The 21,304-nt window shown below is 48.0% G+C and overlaps 8 protein-coding genes across 8 annotated transcripts; 6 read left to right on the top strand and 2 right to left on the bottom strand.

The window, feature by feature from the left end:
- Positions 1-172: 172 nt before the first annotated feature.
- Positions 173-811, bottom strand: N7483_009801 (GNAT family N-acetyltransferase; the record flags this gene model as incomplete). Its single annotated transcript, XM_057093228.1, has 1 exon — positions 173-811. The coding sequence occupies one exon, from the start codon at positions 809-811 to the stop codon at positions 173-175; it is 639 nt and encodes a 212-aa protein (XP_056944402.1).
- A 771-nt stretch (positions 812-1,582) lies between these two features.
- N7483_009800 (tubulin alpha chain) lies at positions 1,583-3,393 on the top strand (the record flags this gene model as incomplete). Its single annotated transcript, XM_057093227.1, has 6 exons — positions 1,583-1,607; positions 1,693-1,733; positions 1,805-1,831; positions 1,942-2,017; positions 2,155-3,109; positions 3,168-3,393. The coding sequence occupies 6 exons, from the start codon at positions 1,583-1,585 to the stop codon at positions 3,391-3,393; spliced, it is 1,350 nt and encodes a 449-aa protein (XP_056944401.1).
- Positions 3,394-4,634: 1,241 nt separating this feature from the next.
- N7483_009799 (uncharacterized protein) lies at positions 4,635-6,941 on the bottom strand (the record flags this gene model as incomplete). Its single annotated transcript, XM_057093226.1, has 3 exons — positions 4,635-5,108; positions 5,161-5,282; positions 5,336-6,941. The coding sequence occupies 3 exons, from the start codon at positions 6,939-6,941 to the stop codon at positions 4,635-4,637; spliced, it is 2,202 nt and encodes a 733-aa protein (XP_056944400.1).
- A 1,472-nt stretch (positions 6,942-8,413) lies between these two features.
- Positions 8,414-12,712, top strand: N7483_009798 (EF hand domain protein; the record flags this gene model as incomplete). Its single annotated transcript, XM_057093225.1, has 6 exons — positions 8,414-8,426; positions 8,604-8,761; positions 8,828-8,951; positions 9,041-9,226; positions 9,298-12,626; positions 12,683-12,712. The coding sequence occupies 6 exons, from the start codon at positions 8,414-8,416 to the stop codon at positions 12,710-12,712; spliced, it is 3,840 nt and encodes a 1,279-aa protein (XP_056944399.1).
- Positions 12,713-13,699: 987 nt separating this feature from the next.
- On the top strand, positions 13,700-14,903 carry N7483_009797 (SDR family oxidoreductase; the record flags this gene model as incomplete). The annotated part of the gene is made up of 4 exons (XM_057093224.1): positions 13,700-13,895; positions 13,951-14,189; positions 14,255-14,332; positions 14,385-14,903. 4 exons carry the CDS (start codon positions 13,700-13,702, stop codon positions 14,901-14,903), a joined length of 1,032 nt encoding a protein of 343 aa, XP_056944398.1.
- A 259-nt stretch (positions 14,904-15,162) lies between these two features.
- On the top strand, positions 15,163-17,540 carry N7483_009796 (C6 transcription factor; the record flags this gene model as incomplete). Its single annotated transcript, XM_057093223.1, has 2 exons — positions 15,163-15,371; positions 15,437-17,540. The coding sequence occupies 2 exons, from the start codon at positions 15,163-15,165 to the stop codon at positions 17,538-17,540; spliced, it is 2,313 nt and encodes a 770-aa protein (XP_056944397.1).
- A 642-nt stretch (positions 17,541-18,182) lies between these two features.
- Positions 18,183-19,407, top strand: N7483_009795 (tyrosinase family protein; the record flags this gene model as incomplete). The annotated part of the gene is made up of 3 exons (XM_057093222.1): positions 18,183-18,503; positions 18,533-18,618; positions 18,675-19,407. 3 exons carry the CDS (start codon positions 18,183-18,185, stop codon positions 19,405-19,407), a joined length of 1,140 nt encoding a protein of 379 aa, XP_056944396.1.
- A 469-nt stretch (positions 19,408-19,876) lies between these two features.
- Positions 19,877-21,234, top strand: N7483_009794 (wax synthase family protein; the record flags this gene model as incomplete). Its single annotated transcript, XM_057093221.1, has 2 exons — positions 19,877-20,643; positions 20,712-21,234. The coding sequence occupies 2 exons, from the start codon at positions 19,877-19,879 to the stop codon at positions 21,232-21,234; spliced, it is 1,290 nt and encodes a 429-aa protein (XP_056944395.1).
- Between the last annotated feature and the right edge of the window lie 70 nt (positions 21,235-21,304).

Here is a 21,304-nt window from a genome sequence, read left to right as displayed (position 1 = left end):
CGGATTGGCCAATAGAGATGAAACTGTACCACATGCACAACATTGAAAAGCATGGAACTAGACGCAGGAGTATTTAAAATTGAAAGATAGATATCTAAATAGTGTACAAGAAGTTTCCGATTGGGTCAGGGGGGCCAGGAACAATATCCATTACTACTTAGCATTGAAAGTATCAAGGCTTAGCAAGTTGTTGATCGAGAATCCACCTCAGAAGCGATTTATCCTCCTCGTCCACCTTTTCATACATAGCCCAGCCACATTTTCGAAGCACACCTGCACTTGCCACGTTACTTTCAAGAGTGATAGCCCGTATTTTGTACAATTCTTCCACCAACTGTGGTGGGATAGAGTGAATTTGCTGAGCCAAGTCAACAAGACGCCGCCATTCTTGCTGGAAGCCAAGGACAGTTTCAGTTGCATATCCTTTGCCCCAGGCTTCTGGTAAAAACATATATCCAAGTATCGGGAGGGGAGATACTGGCAGAGAATCCAAGGCAACCAGGCCACAGACACCGATCAGCTTAGAGTTGGCCGGGTCATCACTGTTGTCAGTTCGAAGAGTGACGACAAAGTTGAAGTTTTGTCGCGCAACCTCAGCGTCGTCGATAAAATTTTGCATCCAATCACGGGTTTGTTGAGTCGAAGAGTCTATCGTTCCTTGACTTGTCCATTGCATAACCTCTGGTGCTGTGCGAAGCTTGTGTAGAGACTCGAGGTCAGTCCATTGGAATGGCCGAAGGATGAGGCGCGTGGTGTAAATTGGTGTTGTTTTTGAGTATGACGGAAGGAGATTTTGAATTGAGAGCTCCATGTTGATAGGATGGAAGCTGTAGGTTGTGTATCGCGAGTCTGTACAACGGGGTTGACAGGGGAAGAGGACAAAGCTTGGAACCTCGGGATTATTATTCTGCCAGTGTTTTTATATCTCCGTCCAATCGAAATTGAGGAAAGGGAAGGGACTATACCTGGATTAGGAGGCGGTAATCCACTCCCTCCATGGCGAATTGTATCCCGCATATATGTGATGTTTTAACAAGAAGATTCTTGTCATATTGGAGGGTGAATTACTAGAAAATCAATTCATAAAACCCACCTTAATTACCGACAGACTGTCTACTAGTAGTATTTTCCAGGCTTGTATAAGTCAACTGGTGAAAGCACTAGCACCGCTGACAAAGCTCAGATCACGAGCAAAGTCACGGGACCTAGAACAGGCGGTCAAGCTCCCAAGAAGCGCGTGGATTTGAACCAATCAGAGAGTCGAACGCGACCCAACGACCGGATCAACAACGAACTCCCCCCCCTTGTTAACACAGCACAGACACCCTTCACTCTCCACAACATTTCTGCTCTTCCTTCTTCCTTGAACTCGATCTCCATTCCTCCCATTCTTGGTGAGTTCGATTTCCTGCAATCCCCCTTTCAATCCCCCCCCCCCCTCTACCCCTCCCCCTTTCTCCGTGATCCCGCCGTCATTTTACACTTTGATAAACTGACCCCTGAGTCGCCAGACCCGTGTTTGTTGTTGGGTCTTTTCTTCCCCTCCTTAATTTTTTGACAGCCCGAACCACCCACCAACACAATGAGAGAGATTATTAGTTTGAACGGTATGTGCTCAAATTGTCTTGCTGATTATATTGGGGATCTGACTTTTCATGAAAAATGACGCGCTAACTGGTTGATGCCCTATAGTCGGTCAGGCTGGTTGCCAGATCGCCAACTCCTGCTGGGAGGTAAATTATATCGCCTCCATCACATCAATTGAGCACCCGATTTACGGTTGACTGACTCTCCAATTCTACAGCTGTACTGTCTGGAGCACGGTATCCAGGTATGTTTGAATTTCTAGCCTTTATGGTGGCGCCCAATCTGGACTGGAGCGGCACGCCCCTTTTCTCCCTTAGTCTGGCAACGAGTACCCGCGACTAACATGATCACTAGCCCGATGGTTACCTCACCGATGAGCGCAAGAAGGCCGATCCCGACCACGGTTTCAGCACTTTCTTCTCCGAGACTGGTGAGTGATGTCAATTTTTATACCCAACCATCATGCAATGGAGAGGGGCGCCAGCAATAGCTCGAGAAAACCCCCCCGCTTTCAAATTCTACGACTGTGATATTCTGACATGTCATTTTTTTTCTTCAACCGAATAGGCCAGGGCCGCTACGTTCCCCGTACCATCTACGCCGATCTTGAGCCCAACGTTGTCGATGAGGTCCGCACTGGTACCTACCGCTCTCTTTTCCACCCCGAGCAGATGATCACTGGCAAGGAAGATGCCTCTAACAACTACGCCCGTGGTCACTACACCGTTGGTAAGGAGATGATCGACCAGGTTCTCGACAAGGTCCGCCGTGTTGCCGACGCCTGTGCTGGTCTGCAGGGTTTCTTGGTTTTCCACTCCTTCGGTGGTGGTACCGGTTCCGGTTTCGGTGCTCTCCTGATGGAGCGTCTGTCTGTCGACTACGGCAAGAAGTCTAAGCTCGAGTTCTGTGTCTACCCTGCTCCCCAGAACGCTACCTCCGTCGTTGAGCCCTACAACTCTATCTTGACCACCCACACCACCCTTGAGCACTCCGACTGCTCCTTCATGGTTGACAACGAGGCCATCTACGACATCTGTCGCCGCAACCTCGGCATTGAGCGCCCCAGCTACGAGAACCTGAACCGCCTGATCGCTCAGGTCGTTTCTTCCATCACTGCTTCCCTCCGTTTCGACGGTTCCCTCAACGTTGACCTCAACGAGTTCCAAACCAACCTGGTCCCCTACCCCCGTATTCACTTCCCTCTGGTCGCCTACTCCCCTGTCATCTCCGCTGACAAGGCTTCCCACGAGGCCCACTCCGTCACTGAGATCACCTCCAACTGCTTCGAGCCTAACAACCAGATGGTCAAGTGTGACCCCCGCAACGGAAAGTACATGGCTACCTGCCTGCTGTACCGTGGTGATGTCGTTCCCAAGGATGCTCACGGTGCCGTCGCTACCCTCAAGACCAAGCGCACCATTCAGTTCGTCGACTGGTGCCCTACTGGTTTCAAGCTTGGTATCTGTTACCAGGCTCCTCAGCAGGTCCCTAACGGCGACCTTGCCAACCTCAGCCGCGCTGTGTAAGTCCACCATATGATTCGACGGAAATTGTTCTTTTTGCTAATCTCTTTCATATAGCTGCATGCTGTCCAACACCACCGCTATCGCCGAGGCCTGGTCCGCTCTCGACCACAAGTTCGATCTCATGTACTCCAAGCGTGCTTTCGTCCACTGGTACGTTGGTGAGGGTATGGAGGAGGGTGAGTTCTCCGAGGCTCGTGAGGATCTTGCTGCCCTTGAGCGTGATTACGAGGAGGTTGCCAGCGACTCCCTTGAGGAGGAGGAGCTTGAGCCCGAGTACTAGATTAGGAATGCTGTTTGAGCATATCATGGCATGGGCCTGGTGCTCTATGAAGTATTTGAGAATCCAAGCTGCGACCTTGACCGATCAGCTTTCTTGAATCTACCGGACTTTCTTTTGCAAATACAAGGGAACATAGGTTTTGCAGTCCGATGAATTTGTTTTCTGGCTTTGTTGTTCGATATATCTTTAATATCCCCGAAGCAGCGATGAGTTTTTCCACTCGTTTCACCCCTATCTTGGGACTAGCAATTGTAATTACAAAAAGTATCTTAAAACTTGTGTGCTTTTCTAGTAATCTTAACCCTATTTGTAGTATGTAGTATCATCTTAATACTAGACCGTGACTCGTCGAATTTACTACATAGTAGTACTAGGTAGTACATATTATGTCTAGTACTACATGGATAGCTCTCCAAGTCATTCTATATCTCCATCATGATTATCCCGAGCATGATGTTTGAAGCTGAAGTTCAGCATTTGAATACCAGTGCACCGTGACATATGCACATACACACATCAATGTGCATTTGCCTGCAGTAGGCAGACATCTGGATATTGTATAGGTATCCAATATTGAAGTTACCACATGATCCATGGATGTAAACTGGCAGTGCCCCTCAATTAATCAAGTTTAACTTGAAGTAGGAAACAGCCCCCACATGCATTTACTAGGAGCCTATATGCGTACTACTAATATAATAGTAGGTATAAGTGAGAACTAAATCAGGCTACGGAAATGAATATTGACGGGAGCATAGATAAGAGGAATGAAATGGTGTAATGTCTGTAAACTCAAGAGAATCTGCCTGATCTAAATACATGGTACAAAGCTGTCTGTCTGGCGTTGCTCCGTCGGTGATATGGTTGCATTGGCCCGAATCGCAACCGCAACCTGCTGTCGGGAAGCCGCTGGGAATAGCTCCTGCTCTTGCGAGGGTGATATTGCAACCGGGCCATGGAACTCGGGAACGGCGTGCCGAGCTGCAGGCTGATCTCACTCATCAATAAGCAACAGCTTTAACAAGACCAGCCAAAATACCATCTTGCCAGGTCCTACTTCCCCCAACCGTACGGTCATTTTAGCCAGACCCCAAATTTTCCTGTCTAGCTTTGACAAGGTCACCTAGTATCTGGATACTAGTATTGTGACCATGGAATTCTGCAGTCTGTACCGGAGTCCAGCCATTATTAGCTTGAGCTTCGAGATTTGCTCCAAGTTCAGCCAGTATCTTGATAGCTATCTAGTTATTGAAAATGATTGCTTTGCGGAGCATACTAAGATCATCCTCGTGGAAATTCGGATCTGTTCTGTCATTTCTGAGTAATTTTGCAATTCCTTCGTGGCCTTGAAACACTGCTAGAGAAAAAGCAGTTATCCCTTTGTCGTCTTTCAGGCCTTGATCGGCCTTTTGCTTGATGAGAGTATCTACAACATCATAATGGCCCCAATAAGATGCCATATGTAGCGCAGTATGCCTTGTAGAATCAACAGCGTTGATGTCCCATTCCACTCTTAAAATTGTATTCCCAATTCCAGTGAATCCTTGCTTCGCTGCTAGATGCAGGGCAGTCAATCCATCTTTTTGTTTCAAGTTGGGAGTAGAATGACGGACCAGCAGGCAAACCAGTTCTTCGTTACCCCGCTCTGATGCGAGGTGAAGTGGTTCCTCTTCTCTGGCATTTTTCTGTTGAGGAGTAAACCCTTTGGCAAGCAGCTTGGCGAGTATCAGTTTCGCTACTTCTGAGTGACGCATTCCAAGTAGCAACATTCAATGCAGTAGACCGAGATTGATCAATTCCAGTAGGATCAGTTCCAGTAGGATCGGGTACCACCTCCAGCAGCTTTTTTGTTGTTTCATAATCGCCATCGGTAGCAGCTTTCATAAACTCTGACCACAATTCCATCCGTTCCAGCTGGTGAAGTCAAGTTTGACCGGATCACCCTCCCGTTTGCGGAATCGTGGGTTGAGTAAACTGTTATTCTTCATTTCCTCAATCATGCTCTTGGCAGTCTGTCTATTTTCAGCGCCTTGGTGGCCTCTGTTGTGAACCTCATCTTGTCCAACGTGAATCGTGAATACCGTATAGTCGAAAAATGTGGGCTTTGATTCGGTCAATGGCGGATGAAGGTAAACTGGACCGATACAATCACAATAACAATAACAATCAAGATGAGATTCAGTACGCCTGACTAGAGGCTTAACCAGAAGGCCTCTGCCTATCTCGCGAAGAGTGGAGCTCTGCTCTTCAATGAGTAAGATATGTCGGTCTTTCTCGTTTAGAGCGAGCCGAACCTTTCCTTCTATCAGTGGGCGAGCATGGCCTAAAATGACTCTTTCATCGCTGATGTTATCAAGAGACGAGATGTTCCACTCGCCAAGCAAATTCCCATTCCATTCAATCTTGAGTGTTCGTGATGAAAGTGTAGTAGGTAGGTCATAGATATCTGTAGGGCACCAGTTGTATCCACCTGCCATAGTCCCTGAATTGTGGAACAGATGTGCTTGTGATATTTTGCCAAGTGCCTGTAGAATCTCCTGATAGATCTTCTGATGGGCGTAGTCTTCTGGTAGCTCAATTTCAATCATGAGTCCTGAAATAATCGCCATATCTCTTGGCCAAGATGTGTGGCGTGAACCAAGAACAGCCAAAAGTAGATCTAATTCGGCAATTCTTCCTATCCGAAGCCTTCTAAGCATGCCCCTCGCAATTTTAGCAGTATTGCCCTTTGCTTGTAATATGTCTCTGTCAAGGTCTTTTGTGATTAGACCATTAGGACCTTTAAAAATTATTTGAACTTTCTGGGACATCTTCAACTCTAACGCTGTCCAGCCTCGGCTAAACCAAGGAGACATGATAACGTGAAAACATGCTAGGTCTGCATCGCGCCATTCGCACTCTCTGAGAAAGCAATCATGGACCAGTGTCACCGCCGCTGACTTATAGTTGAGATTTATACGCTTTAGAACTTTTTCACGAAGATCTTTCTTTGTTGGAATACAGATTGTATCCCACCATAGACCCTTGCATTTGAAATCTCTAGCAAATTTGCGGAAGAAATTCACTAAACATGTGTTCACATCACCGCGGGCTTGACTTCCAGCGCCAGTGCCGGTACCGTCCGACCATACATGGGATATTGCCATATAGCGCTCGTTGGGTTGAAGAATTTTTGGTTTTCCAAGATCGCACTCAATATTCCATGCTATGACTGGCTGCCCATCACGGATAGCTTCTTCCACCATATTTGAAGGGAAGTTTACAGAGCCACAACGGTCTCCTTTACAAGGTGGTTCGTGACGCTGTGTCACCAGAGTGAAATTGACTCGAGATTGCTCGCAGAAGTCGAACGTAAAAAGCTGGTGATCTTCCGTCTTTATCTCGGGAAGTGGAATATTCAGCGCAGGGAGTAATTCCGGGAATCTTCCTGGACCCCCTGGAAGGCTCTTAGCGATCGCCCAGACGCGGTTACGACAAAAGCCCAATTCTCCCGTGGCGCTGTCGACTGCTCGCAATATGGCTTTTGTATCGGTCAACAATAGTGTCATGGCTTTGAAGAGGTCTATGAAAGTCGAGTACGTGGTGTTGTAATTGGATGTTCGTGAAAAGTAGCAATATTATGTATGGGAGAATTGGCAAAACTGAGACAATGCCACTTGTTTATACGATGGTGTTATTTCGGTGCATTCCTTCCTGAGAAAGAATCGAGAGGAACACGCGCGTAGGAAGGGAAGTGAGGGTGAGAGGACTGAGAGAAGATTAAGAGACCTGGCGTTAGAACTACACCGCCGGCCTTACCACCTAGAAAAACAAGGCGGCTCCGGCGCATGCCAATTGGGTATGTGGCATGTGCATACATAAGGGCAGGAGACTAGTGTTCGAGTTACAATGACGTGGATCAACTATTTAAGAGTGTTGTCCAATCCAAGGTCTATACAACAGTCTCTACATGGATACTATGATTTGAATCCTGCCCACTCAATATCCATTTCACTCTGGATTAAGTCTATTGAGAGGGAAAGCTCCATATATATGATTCTTGCCCAGGTGCTGATAATGAGAGAATTAGGACAAGCCAATCTCTATATCATGGAGTAAGAGCATGACTTCGTTATCAAATCAACTGTTGTTGATAATGTCCGAGTCACGACACAACTTGTTTACCCTCCAAAACCAACCTTGGAAGCGAACGTTGAAGTTCAATCAAGTCTGACTCTCAGGGTCTAGTTTAAATAAAGGGATATAGCCTTCAGGGGCTCAGGGCTTGGAACTTGAAGAATAATGACAATGGTGCTAGGACTCATATCAAAGTACCAAGGATGTGAAGGTATCTAGTATAAATTTACGATTTATCATATAGTGCTCAGATTTCCTATTATCACCAATCTATCAATTTTGGTCAAAGACATAATTATATTCCATATATAGGCCAAAGATGTGAGTGCTATAAAGAAAGCAATAAAGAGACTAAACCCCGATCCATAACGTGACACAGACCCTTTCCCCTATTCTAGGTAATTGATTATGAAATTCAGCCCTGGAGTGTCTGTGATTTTTTTTTTAAATCCTCACAGATGGCCTGCACTAACAAGATTCCTGTATTGATCTATTGACCAGGTGAAATGGATTTAACAGCCCGATATATGTCATACTCTCCCTTTTTCTGGGGTAATGTATGTGATGTGCATTGTGATATATGGAGACCCTGAAATAGAATGGGCGGCTAACATGGCTGACCGCCTTGGGGGGTACCTTCCTTACGACATCGACCTCCAGCCGCTCTGTATTTCCCAATTCCACCCCGGAACCCCCCCCGTTCGTACCCCCTTTGAGCTTCAGAGTTCATTCCTTAGTTTCGCATAGTCGCCTTGATCTTACAGAAGCTGCATTTGAGCTCTCTCATGCTTGTGGCATCTTTCAACTAAGCTGCCGGCACTCCGTTTCCCAAACTTGTCCTCAGGCTCCAATCATTCAGATACCATAAGAAGGAGAGGGGGTCCGCTCCTCCACATCCACAGTCATGGCTGATCAACGTAAGTTCCGACTTTCTTGTTTCTATTTCATATGCAACTTTCCCATTGGCGAGCCCTGGCGCGCAAACTGGGATCTCCACCGAGCTCCGCGTCTCAACCACCCCCCACCCCTTCTAGTATACACATCCCTGAACGCATGAACCAATGGAACTAACGGACGTGATTTATTATTGATAGCACAACGACATCCAAACTTGAACCTCACCGCTGAGGAAAAGCGCGTCTTCTACCAGCTGTTCCAAGCTGCCGATACTACCAACCTCGGTGTCATTACTGGGGAGATTGCTGTTCCATTCTTTGAGAAGACACATCTCCCTGGGGGCACTCTTGGCGAGGTATGACATTCAAAATCAAACATTCAGTAATAAAATGGACTCCATGAACTAATTTTGGGGGTTCAGATCTGGCAAATTGCGGATAGGGAGAACAGGGGTCTTCTGACCCCATCTGGGTTTGGAGTCGTGCTACGATTAATTGGACACGCCCAAGCTGGGCGTACACCGACTGCAGAACTAGCATTGCAACGTGAGTGTCATAGCTTAATGATCCCCAATTATTTATCGGTAATTGGCCACCCCAATACCCTCATACTAATTACGAATGATTGATAATAGCTGGCCCGCTGCCCCGATTTGATGGAATCTCAGTAGATCCAGCCCCTGCGGTGCCTGAACCCAGCACAGCCAGTCCTCCGCCCAGCGCGTCTGGACCCATTCGGGTCCCTCCCCTACAGCCCGATGATGTGAACAAGTTCGTTTCATTGTTTGACAAGTCGGATGTCTCCAATGGAATCATGTCAGGTATGTCTGTCCATGTAACCTTGATGGATCTGCTATCTATAGTATCTAACGATTGATTCGCACTAATCTAGGTGATATCGCCAAGCAAATATTCGAACGCGCAAGATTACCGAATGAGATTCTGGGTCGAATTTGGAACCTTTCAGATACCAAGCAGCGCGGAGCTCTGGATTCCACAGAATTCGTTATTGCTATGCATCTTCTCACCTCATTCAAGTCTGGTGTTTTGCGCGGCATTCCCCAAACTTTACCACCTGGTTTGTATGATGCGGCATCCCGTCGAGGCGGCCCGCGATTATCTTTTGGTGTTCGACCTGAAGTTCCACCGGTACCGGCAATTCCTAGACAGTTCACTGGTCCCCAGCGAACTGCCAGTCCTATGGGCCCTGGTAGCCGCCCTCAATTTGGTGGCCAGCTTTCAGCTCAGGTAACTGGAGGAGATTGGCTTGTTACCCCTCAGGAGAAAGTACACTTTGATGGCATCTTTGAAACTGTGGACACGGCGAAGGCCGGTTTCATTACTGGTGATCAGGCAGTTGCATTTTTCATGAAGGCACAGCTGGCTGAGGAAGTCCTGGCTCAAATCTGGGATCTTGCTGATATTGACGCTGATGGCCAGTTAACCCGCGAGGAATTTGCCGTGGCCATGTACTTGGTTCGACTCCAGCGTAGTGGAAAGGAGCCTCTACCACAGGTGCTTCCTCTCGCATTAATCCCACCCAACATGCGCCCACAGCCCCCCACCGCAGCTCAGATGGCAGGCTTCGCACCACCAGCTCCTGCTCCAGTTCCTCGATCGGCGGCAGATGATTTGTTTGGCTTAGATTCACCACCGACCCCGGCACCTGCCCAGCCTCAGATGCCGCAATCTACAGGTGGCTCTGCCAGTGCATGGCATACACCCGGCTCTCCCTCATCGAGGGCCTCACCTGCAGCCACGTCCAACACCTTCAAGCCTTTTATTCCCACCTCGTCATTTGGCCAAACTTTGCAGCCGCAATTTACCGGGGCATCTTCTGGAACCCCAGTGATGGTTCGCTCGCCTCCGCCACCAGCTGAAGATCTACTGGGCGATAATGACCCCGAAGAGTCCAAGAAGTTAACACAGGAGACTACCGAGCTGGCCAACTTGTCCAATCAGATCGGGAATCTGTCCAAGGAGATGCATAATGTCCAAGAAAAGCGCACATCTGCTGAGCAGAGTGTCACTCAAACCGGACAGCAGAAACGGGATTTCGAGATGCGACTTGCGCAGGCTCGCACTATGTATGAGCAGGAGGTCGCGAACTTCAAGGCATTGGAGGATCGACTGAAGCAATCTAAGGCCGAGACTACCAAGCTGCAACAAGAGTACGCTCTGCTCGAGGGTACTCGACAGGATCTGGCAAACCAGTACAACCAGATTTCGACCGCATTGGCATCCGACCAGCAGGAGAATGCTAGTCTGAAAGAGAAGATCCGTGTGGCAAATGCGGAGGTTGCGCAACTCAAACCAGCTCTCGACAAGGCGCGCTCCGATGCTCGACAGCAGAAGGGTCTGGTTGCAATCAACAAGAAACAGCTAGCTACCATTGAGGGTGACCGAGACAAGATCCAGGGTGAAATTGATGATCTGTCCAAGGAGGTCCCCGAGTACACCGAAGACCCAACCCCTGTCAACGGACCCACTGAGGTTGTCAGTCCCGCAGCTTCTACTACTAGCCAGAACACCAACCCTTTCTTCCGACGGACGACAACAGGTAGCTCAAGTGAGCGTGCCCGCTCGCCTGACTCCGCCAGTGACCAGCAAAAAGCTTTTGATAGCCTTTTCGGACAGACCTTTGCGTCTCCAGCAGGTGCAGGTCCGCCGCCTACATCTTTCCGCGCTGAATCTCCGCTGGCGACTGCGAAATCACCTGCCACTTCTAATGTTCCCACTCCATCTGCATCTCCCGCTCCGGGATCCTTCCCTGGCTCGCTGCCGGGCGCTTTCCCGGAGCCCCCAGCCCCCAGCGAGTCACGCCAGCTCACCCCAAACTTCCTACCCTTTAATGAGAATCAGTCTGTGACCTCATCTACTGTGGTTTCCCCTCCCGCTAGCCGGTTCGGTGGGCCTGACACCTCGGGTTTTGCTATCCCTTCTCAGATGACGGCTAGCGAATTTGATGCACCATCAGTGGCGCAGTCCAGTGACTACAGCGTGGCTCCCAACTCCACTGATGGTACTCCGGTTCGTTCTCCATTTGAGGAGGTACCACCGACTACTGAGTTCGCTGCCACAGTAGCTGAACTATCCACCACTTCTCCAGCTGGTGCTGAGAGCCGGGAATTTCCTGCGGACCCCTCTTTTGATGAGCTTTTCGGCAGTAAGGCGCATAAACGATCTGAGTCCCAAAAGGAGAACGATTTCGACGAGGCCTTTGCATCTATGAAGCCTACCGGTACCAATGGGTTGGCTGGTGGACCGGCAACTGCAGCAGCAGCATCCGGCTTTGACTTCCCGCCTATTCAGGAACTTCATCAAGACGAGGACGAGGAGAGCTCGGACGATGAAGGAACTTTGGGGTTCGATGACGATTTCACCCAAGGTTTACCCTCTACCACGAAGGAAGAGAAACGTGTTGATTCTATTGATGCTGCCCAACTTGCTGCTTTCCCAGCCCCGGGCACCACTTTCCCAGCAGGCCAGCCTCCAGCTGCGGACTCTCAGCCTAGTCCTCCGAAATATGAGACCACTATCTCTGATAACCAGGGTGGAAACCACGTACCCCCCGAATTCAATGGCTTGTTGCCAGGCCGTGAGGATCCCACTGCTGCACCGGATGCCCCTCACTCTGTAGAGTCTGCCACTGGCGCACCAGTGATTGACAATGAGCCCAAGCACGAGGAGGCTCCCGCAACTGAAGCTGTCGCTGGTGGCGCGAAGACCAATGCCACCGACTTCGACGCTGCATTCGCTGGCCTCAACCTGGCCCCCGCCCAGGAAGCCGAGGATGACGATGAAGAAGCCGAAGGCCAGTCCAAGGGTCCCTCAGACTTTGACTTCTCTTTCGACTCTCCATTCCAGAAGGAGCATGGAACCGCGTCGAGCACTGATGCTGCCCAAACCGGCTCTTCCGACTTTTTCTCCTTCGACAACACAAGCACAGCCCATGCCTCCACCGCCCAGCCCATTAGCCCTGCCAATGGTGGTACTTCCAACGCTGCTGGACCTGACTGGGACGCACTCTTTGCACCTCTTGATGGCTCAAAGCCAGCTACAGATGAAACCGCCAATGGATCTGACGCTAAGCCGCCTGGCTGGGCCCTTAACACCGACTCTGGCGAAGATGACTTGATCCTGCAGCGATTAACCGGCATGGGGTTCCCCCGAGAGGAGTCTCTGTCAGCCCTTGAGAAGTTTGACTACAACCTCGATAAGGTAAGTCCACAATAGTTTCAAAACAAATATTTGCAGCAAAGCTGACTGGGTTCTAGGCCGCTGACTACTTAACCTCTAAGACTTAAATCTTGGAACCCTCCCCTTGATTCTCTTTCACTATTTGCACATATTATCTCCCACATAACTCTCTTTTTGCCATGATGCCTTCTTTTCCTTATGACACCCTTTTCCGTTTGTGATCCCATTTCCTCTTCCATCTCTGCGATGTGACTCGGGCCCGGATGATGACCCTGCGTTCGGATAACCCCATAATCTCTTCTTGTCTGTCCCAGCGTCGTGTAAATCTCTTCCCGTCGATTTCCCCCCATCGTGTTGCTTCATCGCCGATTGCATTTGGATTTGATCCCTTCCATGAACGGTGCTCACCGTGGATGCAAAGAACCGAGTGACACCTGTTCCTGTACCCTTCGCCCCCAGTGTAGTGTAGTTTACAATAACCGATAATGCACTTAATTTCAAGAATTATGTACTGTTTAATTGATAAGAATGAGGTTTCGTATACGAAGTACAAAATCCATTACCTTTCAGTCCCCATGGGAAATTGAAGGGTGACAATGTGTAGAGATGCCATAGGCCCACTGCAGCTTCTAATTCTTCACATAGTACTGCCAAGGACTTCCAAGGTTGAATTCAAATGATTGAAACCTATACAATTTCAAGTCATAATTCATTAACTACCAGTACTTGAGCAATCTCGTTTATGCAGGCGAGACTCGGAGTCTGCATCTGTTACCGAAAAAGGGTAATCGGAGTTCGGAGTTCTATATGGAGACACTCCAATATTCCTCCTTTCACATATTATTTCATGTCATTTCACCCAAAGAGAACTCGGAGCTCTTGAATCAATGACTGAATACGGAGATTCCTCCATTTTTAAGATGGGAAACCGTCATTTGATATTTATGAATCGTAAGAATAGAAAATACTATTTAAAGAGTCCCATCTCCCTCCTAGATCTCGTAACCATCTCACTCTACTCCAGTATTCCAAAATCCGACTCGAGTACAAAATCGAATCTTTTTCATCGATATCAACTCAAATTAAGAATCATCATGTCTCGCGTTCTTCTTACCGGTGGCAGCGGTTTCATCGCTACACATGTCCTCGAGACCCTTCTTGCTCGTGGTCACTCTGTTGTGACAACTGTTCGCTCCCACCAGAAGGGCCAAGGAATTCTAGAAGCTCACCCCGGGCTTCAGAAAGACCGTCTGGACTATGCTATTGTGGAAGATATAAGCCAAGCGAATGGTAAAAGAAGTCTGAAATCCATTTACAATGACCGAAGCTGACACTTTCAACGTAGCTTTCGACAAGGCGGTTCTATCCGAGCCACCTTTTGATGTGGTCATTCACACAGCGAGTCCGTACCATTTCAATGCAAAGGATGCGAAGGAACTCATTGAACCGGCTGTCATTGGTACTACGGGAATTATGAAATCTGTGCAGCAGTTTGCTCCATCGGTTAAACGTGTCATCGTCACTTCTTCATTCGCTGCAATCAACAATATCTATACCCAAGGGAAGGGGAAGATATACTCGGAGGTGAGATTTGTCTATTCAAGTTTTCACCCATTTCACAAAACGGAATACTAACGCTGCTACTAAAGGCCGACTGGTGCCCTATCACTGGAGAACAAGCCAACGAAAGCCCAGCCAATGCCTACCGAGCAAGCAAGACATTTGCTGTGAGTTCCACTTATCTCCAGTCGAACGAATTCCCAATTAATATAATTTTAGGAACGAGCTGCATGGAAATTCATCGAGACTGAAAAGCCCTCTTTTGATTTGGCTGTCATCAATCCACCTCTTGTTCTTGGCCCGATCGCCCACAATCTTGCATCTCTTAGCGCCTTGAATACCTCTAACCAGCGAATCAGAGACTTGATCACTGGTGCAGCCAAGGACAGTTGCCCTCCTACTGGGAACTATGGTTATGTTGACGTGCGCGACCTCGCACTCGCTCATGTGCTCGCAATTGAGAAGCCCGAAGCTGGAGGAAAGCGATTCTTTACTGTGTCGAGTCACTTCTCCAACAAGGAGATCGTGGAGATCATTGCAGAGGCGTTCCCTGAATTTCAGGACAGGTTGCCTTCTGGCGACGGGCTGATCCCTGGTGATTACCCGGCAGATGGAGTTTATGGATTTGACAACTCTCGGAGTCGAGAGGTTCTAGGACTTGAGTTCAGGAATTTGAAGGAGAGTATTGTTGATGCGGTGCACAGTTTGTTGGCTGTTGAGCCCGAGCTTGCGAACTGATTGACGAAATCACATCGTTTAATCAGAGACTGTTCATAATTTTGGAGAATATTTCTTTTGTATTAACGATCGCTTTGAATTTAGGTTATCATTTGAATAATATGAAGCATCTCATCTTTTATGTTTTGTGTCAAAACACCCCGGGGGCCTAGCCCCAAATGTCCCACTAATAGTATTGTGTTCGCTGGCTCACTTAGCGGTGATAAGGCTGAGGCTTACAGAGTACACAATCTTCCCTCAACATTCAGCGTAAGCAATCATGTTCTCGACGTTTGCAGCAGATCCAGAGAAAAAGAACCCCTCAAGACCTCGTCCAAAGCGAAATCAGGTTGCCCGAGCGTGTGACTGGTGCCGACAAAATCGAATCAAGTGCGATGACTCCCAGCCTTGTCAGAACTGCCGCACGCGTGGCATCCAATGCAGCAATGCTAAGCGAACCGATATGCCCACATTATCAGCTGCGAATAGGTATGACAGATGGCAAAAGCTTCTTGGAGAATGGGAGCTAATGTGGTTTTCTTTTCCATAACCAGGGAAATCCAACGATTGCGGAATACAATCAGCACACTCCAAGGCCAAGCACATAAGACAAGCCAAGAATCCCGGGACCATGCGCCTAGCAAATACGTGACGCCCCCTGAATCTGAAACTCTTGATGTCTCGCCTATTAGCGACTCCCTTGGAACTCATGTTCCACGATCCATAACCATATCGTCCAGAGAGTGGAAGGGAGTGCAAATCCATACGAGTGGGGCAATCTACGGCCCACTGTCATCTTCGTATTTCGGGGTTCGCATGGGTAGTTTTCTATCCGAAGCACTGAGCAATGACCCTGAGTCTTTGTTTCTGAGCGAGAGCTTGCAGCTGGAATACCCTCCCAATACTCTGAAATGCCTCCATGACTCTGATTCACGCGGGGCAGGGAGTCAAAGCACGGATGATTCGGGTCTGGAGTCCCTATCACGAGCTCAAGAACAATTTTTCATTGATTTAATCTGGCAGTCATTTCATTGCATCTATCCCATTCTTGTCGAATCGGAGTTTCGAGAATATTACGATTCCTTGTGGGGATTAGCTGGCGGTCAATCATGTCGGCGCCCCTCCCCACTGGTCGATAGCATCCTAGCAGTTTGCATGCAGTATGGGGGCACCTTTCTAACGAGCGACGAGGACAATCTAGAAAGTGAAAGAGAGTACCATGTCGCGGCTGTATCGAAGAAAAGCCATGCGCTGTTCCGTCGGGCCCAAAGCTTACTTCTAGATGAGATTGAAACCCCATCGATCATGACGCTCCAGAGCTACATTTACTGCATTATCTACCTACACAATACATCCCTGCTGAACACGGCGGATATGCTTCTGAGTACCGCTGTCAGAGTTGCGCAGGCTTTGCGGTTGTATCTTCCTCCATGCGATCCAACCATTCGGGAGTACCAGGAGCTACACCGACGCCTCTGGTATACCCTAGTTGGGCTAGACTGCCAGCTCTCAATGATACTGGGAAGACCTTCACTGATTCCCGTTAATGAAATTGACTATGATCTTCCGGGGGACAGCCAAGAACACGCGCTTTTATCCGGCTCGATGTTGATGACCCCAGGCGACGAAGGCATCAGCTGGCTGAGCTTTCACGTACAGTCAACCCGATTACTGATGACTGTTCGAGGCGTTCAAAATGCGCTTCAGCAGCATGGAGCTAGATTGCTCGAGCGAAACGATGCACAAAATATGTACGATGATCCCTTCGTGACTGAGCAGTTAGCTGCGTGCCTTGGCCGGGAAATCGGTGTGGTATACAACTGGGCGCGTAATGTACCTTCCGCACTGAAGTGTTCGCGAAAAGACGCCGGAGAGCCATTCTCTACCGAGCGCACCCCAGTCTCTTTTAACTCTCTCCATCCACTCTGGCTTCAACGACAACAGATCCTCCTCGAGCTCTTGTACCACCACCTTCAGTTATCAAATTTCCGCTCGTTTGTGCGTCTACAGCCTGGTAGCTCGTCCATTTCCCCATTATCAGACTGTCACAATATCAGCGCTCTCAATCATGCTGTGACACTGACGAACATCGTCCATCAAGTTCTCAATGATACCGATCTATTACGTGGCTGGTACCCCGTGTTTCAGTATCAGTGGGATGCCGCTCTTTGTATCCTTGGCTTCGTGTTAGCCAATCCAATCTGCCCGCCTACTCCGGCGGCTCGTCGATGTATTCAAACTGCGGTCAGCTGCTTTGAGATTATGGGGGAATACTCTGCTGCTGCTGTATCTGCTGCGAAAATAGTACGAGAAGTCGGTGCTCATGCTGAGAGACTTGTCGGCAAGTTCCATTGCAGTCTCTCATCTCGCAGTCCACCTAGTAAACGTCGAAAGGATACGTCTGCTACGGTGCAGATGATCTCAGCCCCGGCATTGACGCCGGAGTATCTACAAAGCCTGACTTTTGACCAACCATTCGATATCTCGGATTTTATGAATGGGATTGCTTCGCCAGTAGAGAGTTCTTCTATGCTATACGATGAAACCAAACTCTCCCTTAATATGACAGAGGCCGAGATTGAGACCATTGGGACATCATGGGTAAATGATGAAGGGATTTCGAGCTCCTTGCCGCCGTTTCCAGGAGGAAATACATAAATGTCTTCCATTTTGAGACCGTTTTCTAGAACATCAGTCTCACTAGTGGTCAAGTCTTTAGCGGTACCACGTGGGGATCTCGATACAGTGAGAAGAAAACACTGGAACAATATGAAACGCAGATCAGGAAAGCTGCATCAAAGACGTCACATAGATGCCAAGGAATACATGTCCTATGCTTGGGAACTAGGATCTCAGATAAGCCATCTTCGAAGCAATGTAAGATTCTCAGCTGCGTAACTCCACTAAGGGGACCCGGATCCCCCTTCCTCGATAAGCTTTTTGTTTTCCATCGTCTCACAATGCCCTGTCAGACATCCTGACGCATGGAAATTTCGAAGATTCAAATTTTACCTTTCAAATCCTCCGAGACTATGGAATGGGGTTTCACGACATGAACCATCTGCCGAGCACCTGAGATTTTCAAGTTGAGATCGCGCAGCCAAGAACAGTATAAATGATGTCTCGCGCCATGTACACAAATGGTGTTGCGCCATAGCTGGATTTTTCTTCCAAATCAGTGTCATAATTGCTTATACTATGGCTACGACCCTTGGCTTCTTGTGTTCAATACCAATATGGTTGATTCTGACGTTTCAGGTCTCTGGACTTCAAGTTCCAAAGTTTAATCAGAACCCTGATATGTTGAATGCATCTACTCAGCTTGAAAAGCTATCTCACAACGCTTTGACTGTTTCAATAAACAGGATAATTGATAGTCCTTCTCAGAAGAATACTACGAGTTGCACGTTGGAAAATCTTCGCGTCCGTCGAAATTGGATTGCCTTTACTCCAAGCGAGAAGAGGTCTTATATTGAATCTGTTCACTGTATGACTGAGCTGCCCGCAATAATGCCTCATCATTTGGCTCCTGGGGCTCGATCACGATTCGATGACTTTGTCGCTGTGCATATCAATCAATCTTATCATGTCCATCGAGATGCACGTAATTCCACTCCTCATGTTGATTCATCACTAACCATGTTCCCCAGGGCCTATTCTTTGCATGGCATCGATACTTTATCTATGAGTTCGAACAAGCTCTACGGAATGAGTGTAACTACACCGGCGACTACCCGTATGTTCCAATCATCCTATATCATCATCCCATTCTGATACATAAGAAAACTCCAGTTATTGGGACTGGGCCGCAGATGCCGACGACATAGAGAAATCAGAAGTATTCGATGGCAGTGACACATCTCTCTCAGGAAACGGTGCTCTTATCTCAGACAAGCGACCCATCGGTGCCCGAATACCCGGTCCATATCCACCCTTATGGCTTCCACCCGGGACAGGCGGAGGATGTGTAACCAGTGGACCCTTCGTCAACTTGAGCGTGAATCTAGGACCATCTTGGTTAGACGTTCCCGGTGACAACATAACCCGCATGTCAAACCCACTTGACTATAACCCTCGGTGCCTGAAACGAGATCTCACAACCGCAATACTCCAGATGTACGTGAACTATACCTCAATCATCGACCTAATATACAATAGTAAGATTATCTGGGATCTTGAGGATAAGATCCAGGGCAAGGAAGATAGTCCTGGACTTCATGGGGGTGGTCATTTCGCTATGGGAGGTGATCCTGGTCGAGATGCCGATGCCAGTGCTGGAGACCCAGCATTTTATCATCATCATGGTATGGTCGATCGGATTTGGTGGATTTGGCAAAATATGGATTGGAAGAATCGACGGTATGCGATCTCTGGTACAAGCACTTTTATGGATGTGCCTCACTCTCCTAATGTTACGCTTGATTATCTTCTTGATGTTGGTTATGCGAATGGGAATAAAGAGCCGATTGCTATGAGAGATCTTATGAGTACGACGAATGGGCCATTTTGTTATGTTTATCTATGATGCCGATGAACTAGGGAGTCGGATGATGGATGTGGGGGCTGTTTCGGAAATGTATAGTGATGATTTTCATAGTTCGCGTTAAATGATTCTCATTGTGTTAAATTTTATCTGGTATTAATTCGGACCAAACTAATCTTCTACTAGTACTTTTACCATACTCTAGTTTTGAGATACAAAAGATGGGAGTCGTGATCATCTGCAGTTAAGTGTCGCGGAAATCGATGATCCTTGCAGTTTAAGTGCGACGATCTCGGAATCTTCACCCTTTTCACCACACTAGTGATTCCCCTGAAAATAAGCCATTTTGTTGGTTGTTGGGCACATTGAAGCTCCAAGTGGAGACTCAAAAGGGTTTCTGCTGTTAAAAAAGCAAAAATGATGAAAGCTGACAGCTGACAGCTGCAGCCTGCGATCAGTTGGAATGTTTGCCTCCCAAACCCACCTTATCCCCATCCCTTGAACATCAATCATGGATCTGAAAAACACGTCATATGGCTCCAATATTCTTCTAATATTCGGACTCTATGGAATCCAATGTTTGATCCCCGCTATACTCTTAATCTTCACAGCGAAACAATCATCTCTGCGATATCTATTCATCCCATGTCTAGCCATAATCGCATACCAGTCCATAGGCCTGGCAACGGCGCTAGGACCTGGATTTGTCTGGTGTGAGCTGGCACGTCTATTCGTGACTGTATTCTTCCAAGCTTTAAATCTGCTTCTTATCAACGCGAAAGATAGCTCTGATATTCCCTTGGAAACAGGCTCCAGCTTCACTACGCGTGTTTACTACGCGATAGGGCTATTTACACAGCCCCGGGGAATCAACACGCCCTGGCAAGTCAAAAACACATCACCACATCCAGCTTATCATACGCGAAGGAATTTTACAGAACCGCCTCGGAAGAGGTTCTTGATTCGTCAGTTTATTATTGCAGTATGGCAGTATCTCGCGCTTGATTGTTTTTCTACTATCGCGTTGCAGCAAGCATTGGAACAGAGGAAAAATAATCCTCTACCTCCTACTGTTCAGTGGGATTTGTCGACGGAGCAATGGATTGAACGGATTATTTCGAATCTGGTTGCTGGGTTTATTGTTAGCAGGATGTTAATTGACTTTTATCATCGCGCTTTTTCTGTAATTGTTGTTGGCCTTGGACTTGACTCTCCTGCAAACTGCCCTCCCCTTTTTGGAAGAGCAGCGGATGCAGGTTCGCTAAGAGGATTCTGGGGGTAAGTCCCTACTTTCTCTTGATCAGAATATTTCCTGTCTTGGACGCTTTCTAACTGGATTCGAACAGGAAATTCTGGCATCAGCTAGTCAGACAACCGTTTGGCTCAGTCAGTGCATTCATCACTCGCAGCATACTGGGGCTACCATCAAAGTCCACGATAGAACAATACACAAGGGTGTTGCTTGTTTTCTTCTTTTCCGGTGGCTTGCACGTTATCCTGGATATCGTCCAGGGAATCCCGGGCGAGGAGTCTGGCGCTATGCTACTATTCATGACAGCAGGGTTAGGCCTCATGATTGAGGATGGTATCAAAGATTTGTGGCGAAAGATCAGCGCAGGTCGCAAGGCTGGAGAATCACGCAACAAGGATACTTCAATTCCTTTGTGGCAAAAGGTTGTAGGATTCATGTGGGCTATGGTATGGTTGGGTATCACATCGACTTGGTACTTCTATCCACAGATGGTCCGACCCGAAAATCAGAACCTTGTCCCCTTCAGCCTTGCGAGTCAGGTTGGGCTACCTGTAGTGGGGGCAGCTGTTTTGATCGGGGGTCTTCTTGTGGCCTTGGTGTTTGAGGTTGAGATCTGACCGGACCTAACTTGAAGCTAGATATCAATCTTCATTTCGATATAATTTGCCTTGATTAATAGACTGAGTA

Source organism: Penicillium malachiteum (genome assembly GCF_028827825.1).
Source record: "Penicillium malachiteum strain IBT 17515 chromosome Unknown utg000004l:1.0-4883003.0:1.0-4884900.0, whole genome shotgun sequence".
Classification (NCBI taxonomy): domain Eukaryota; kingdom Fungi; phylum Ascomycota; class Eurotiomycetes; order Eurotiales; family Aspergillaceae; genus Penicillium; species Penicillium malachiteum.
The sequence above is the reverse complement of the archived record's forward strand: the minus strand, read 5'-3'. Positions and strand labels throughout refer to the sequence as shown.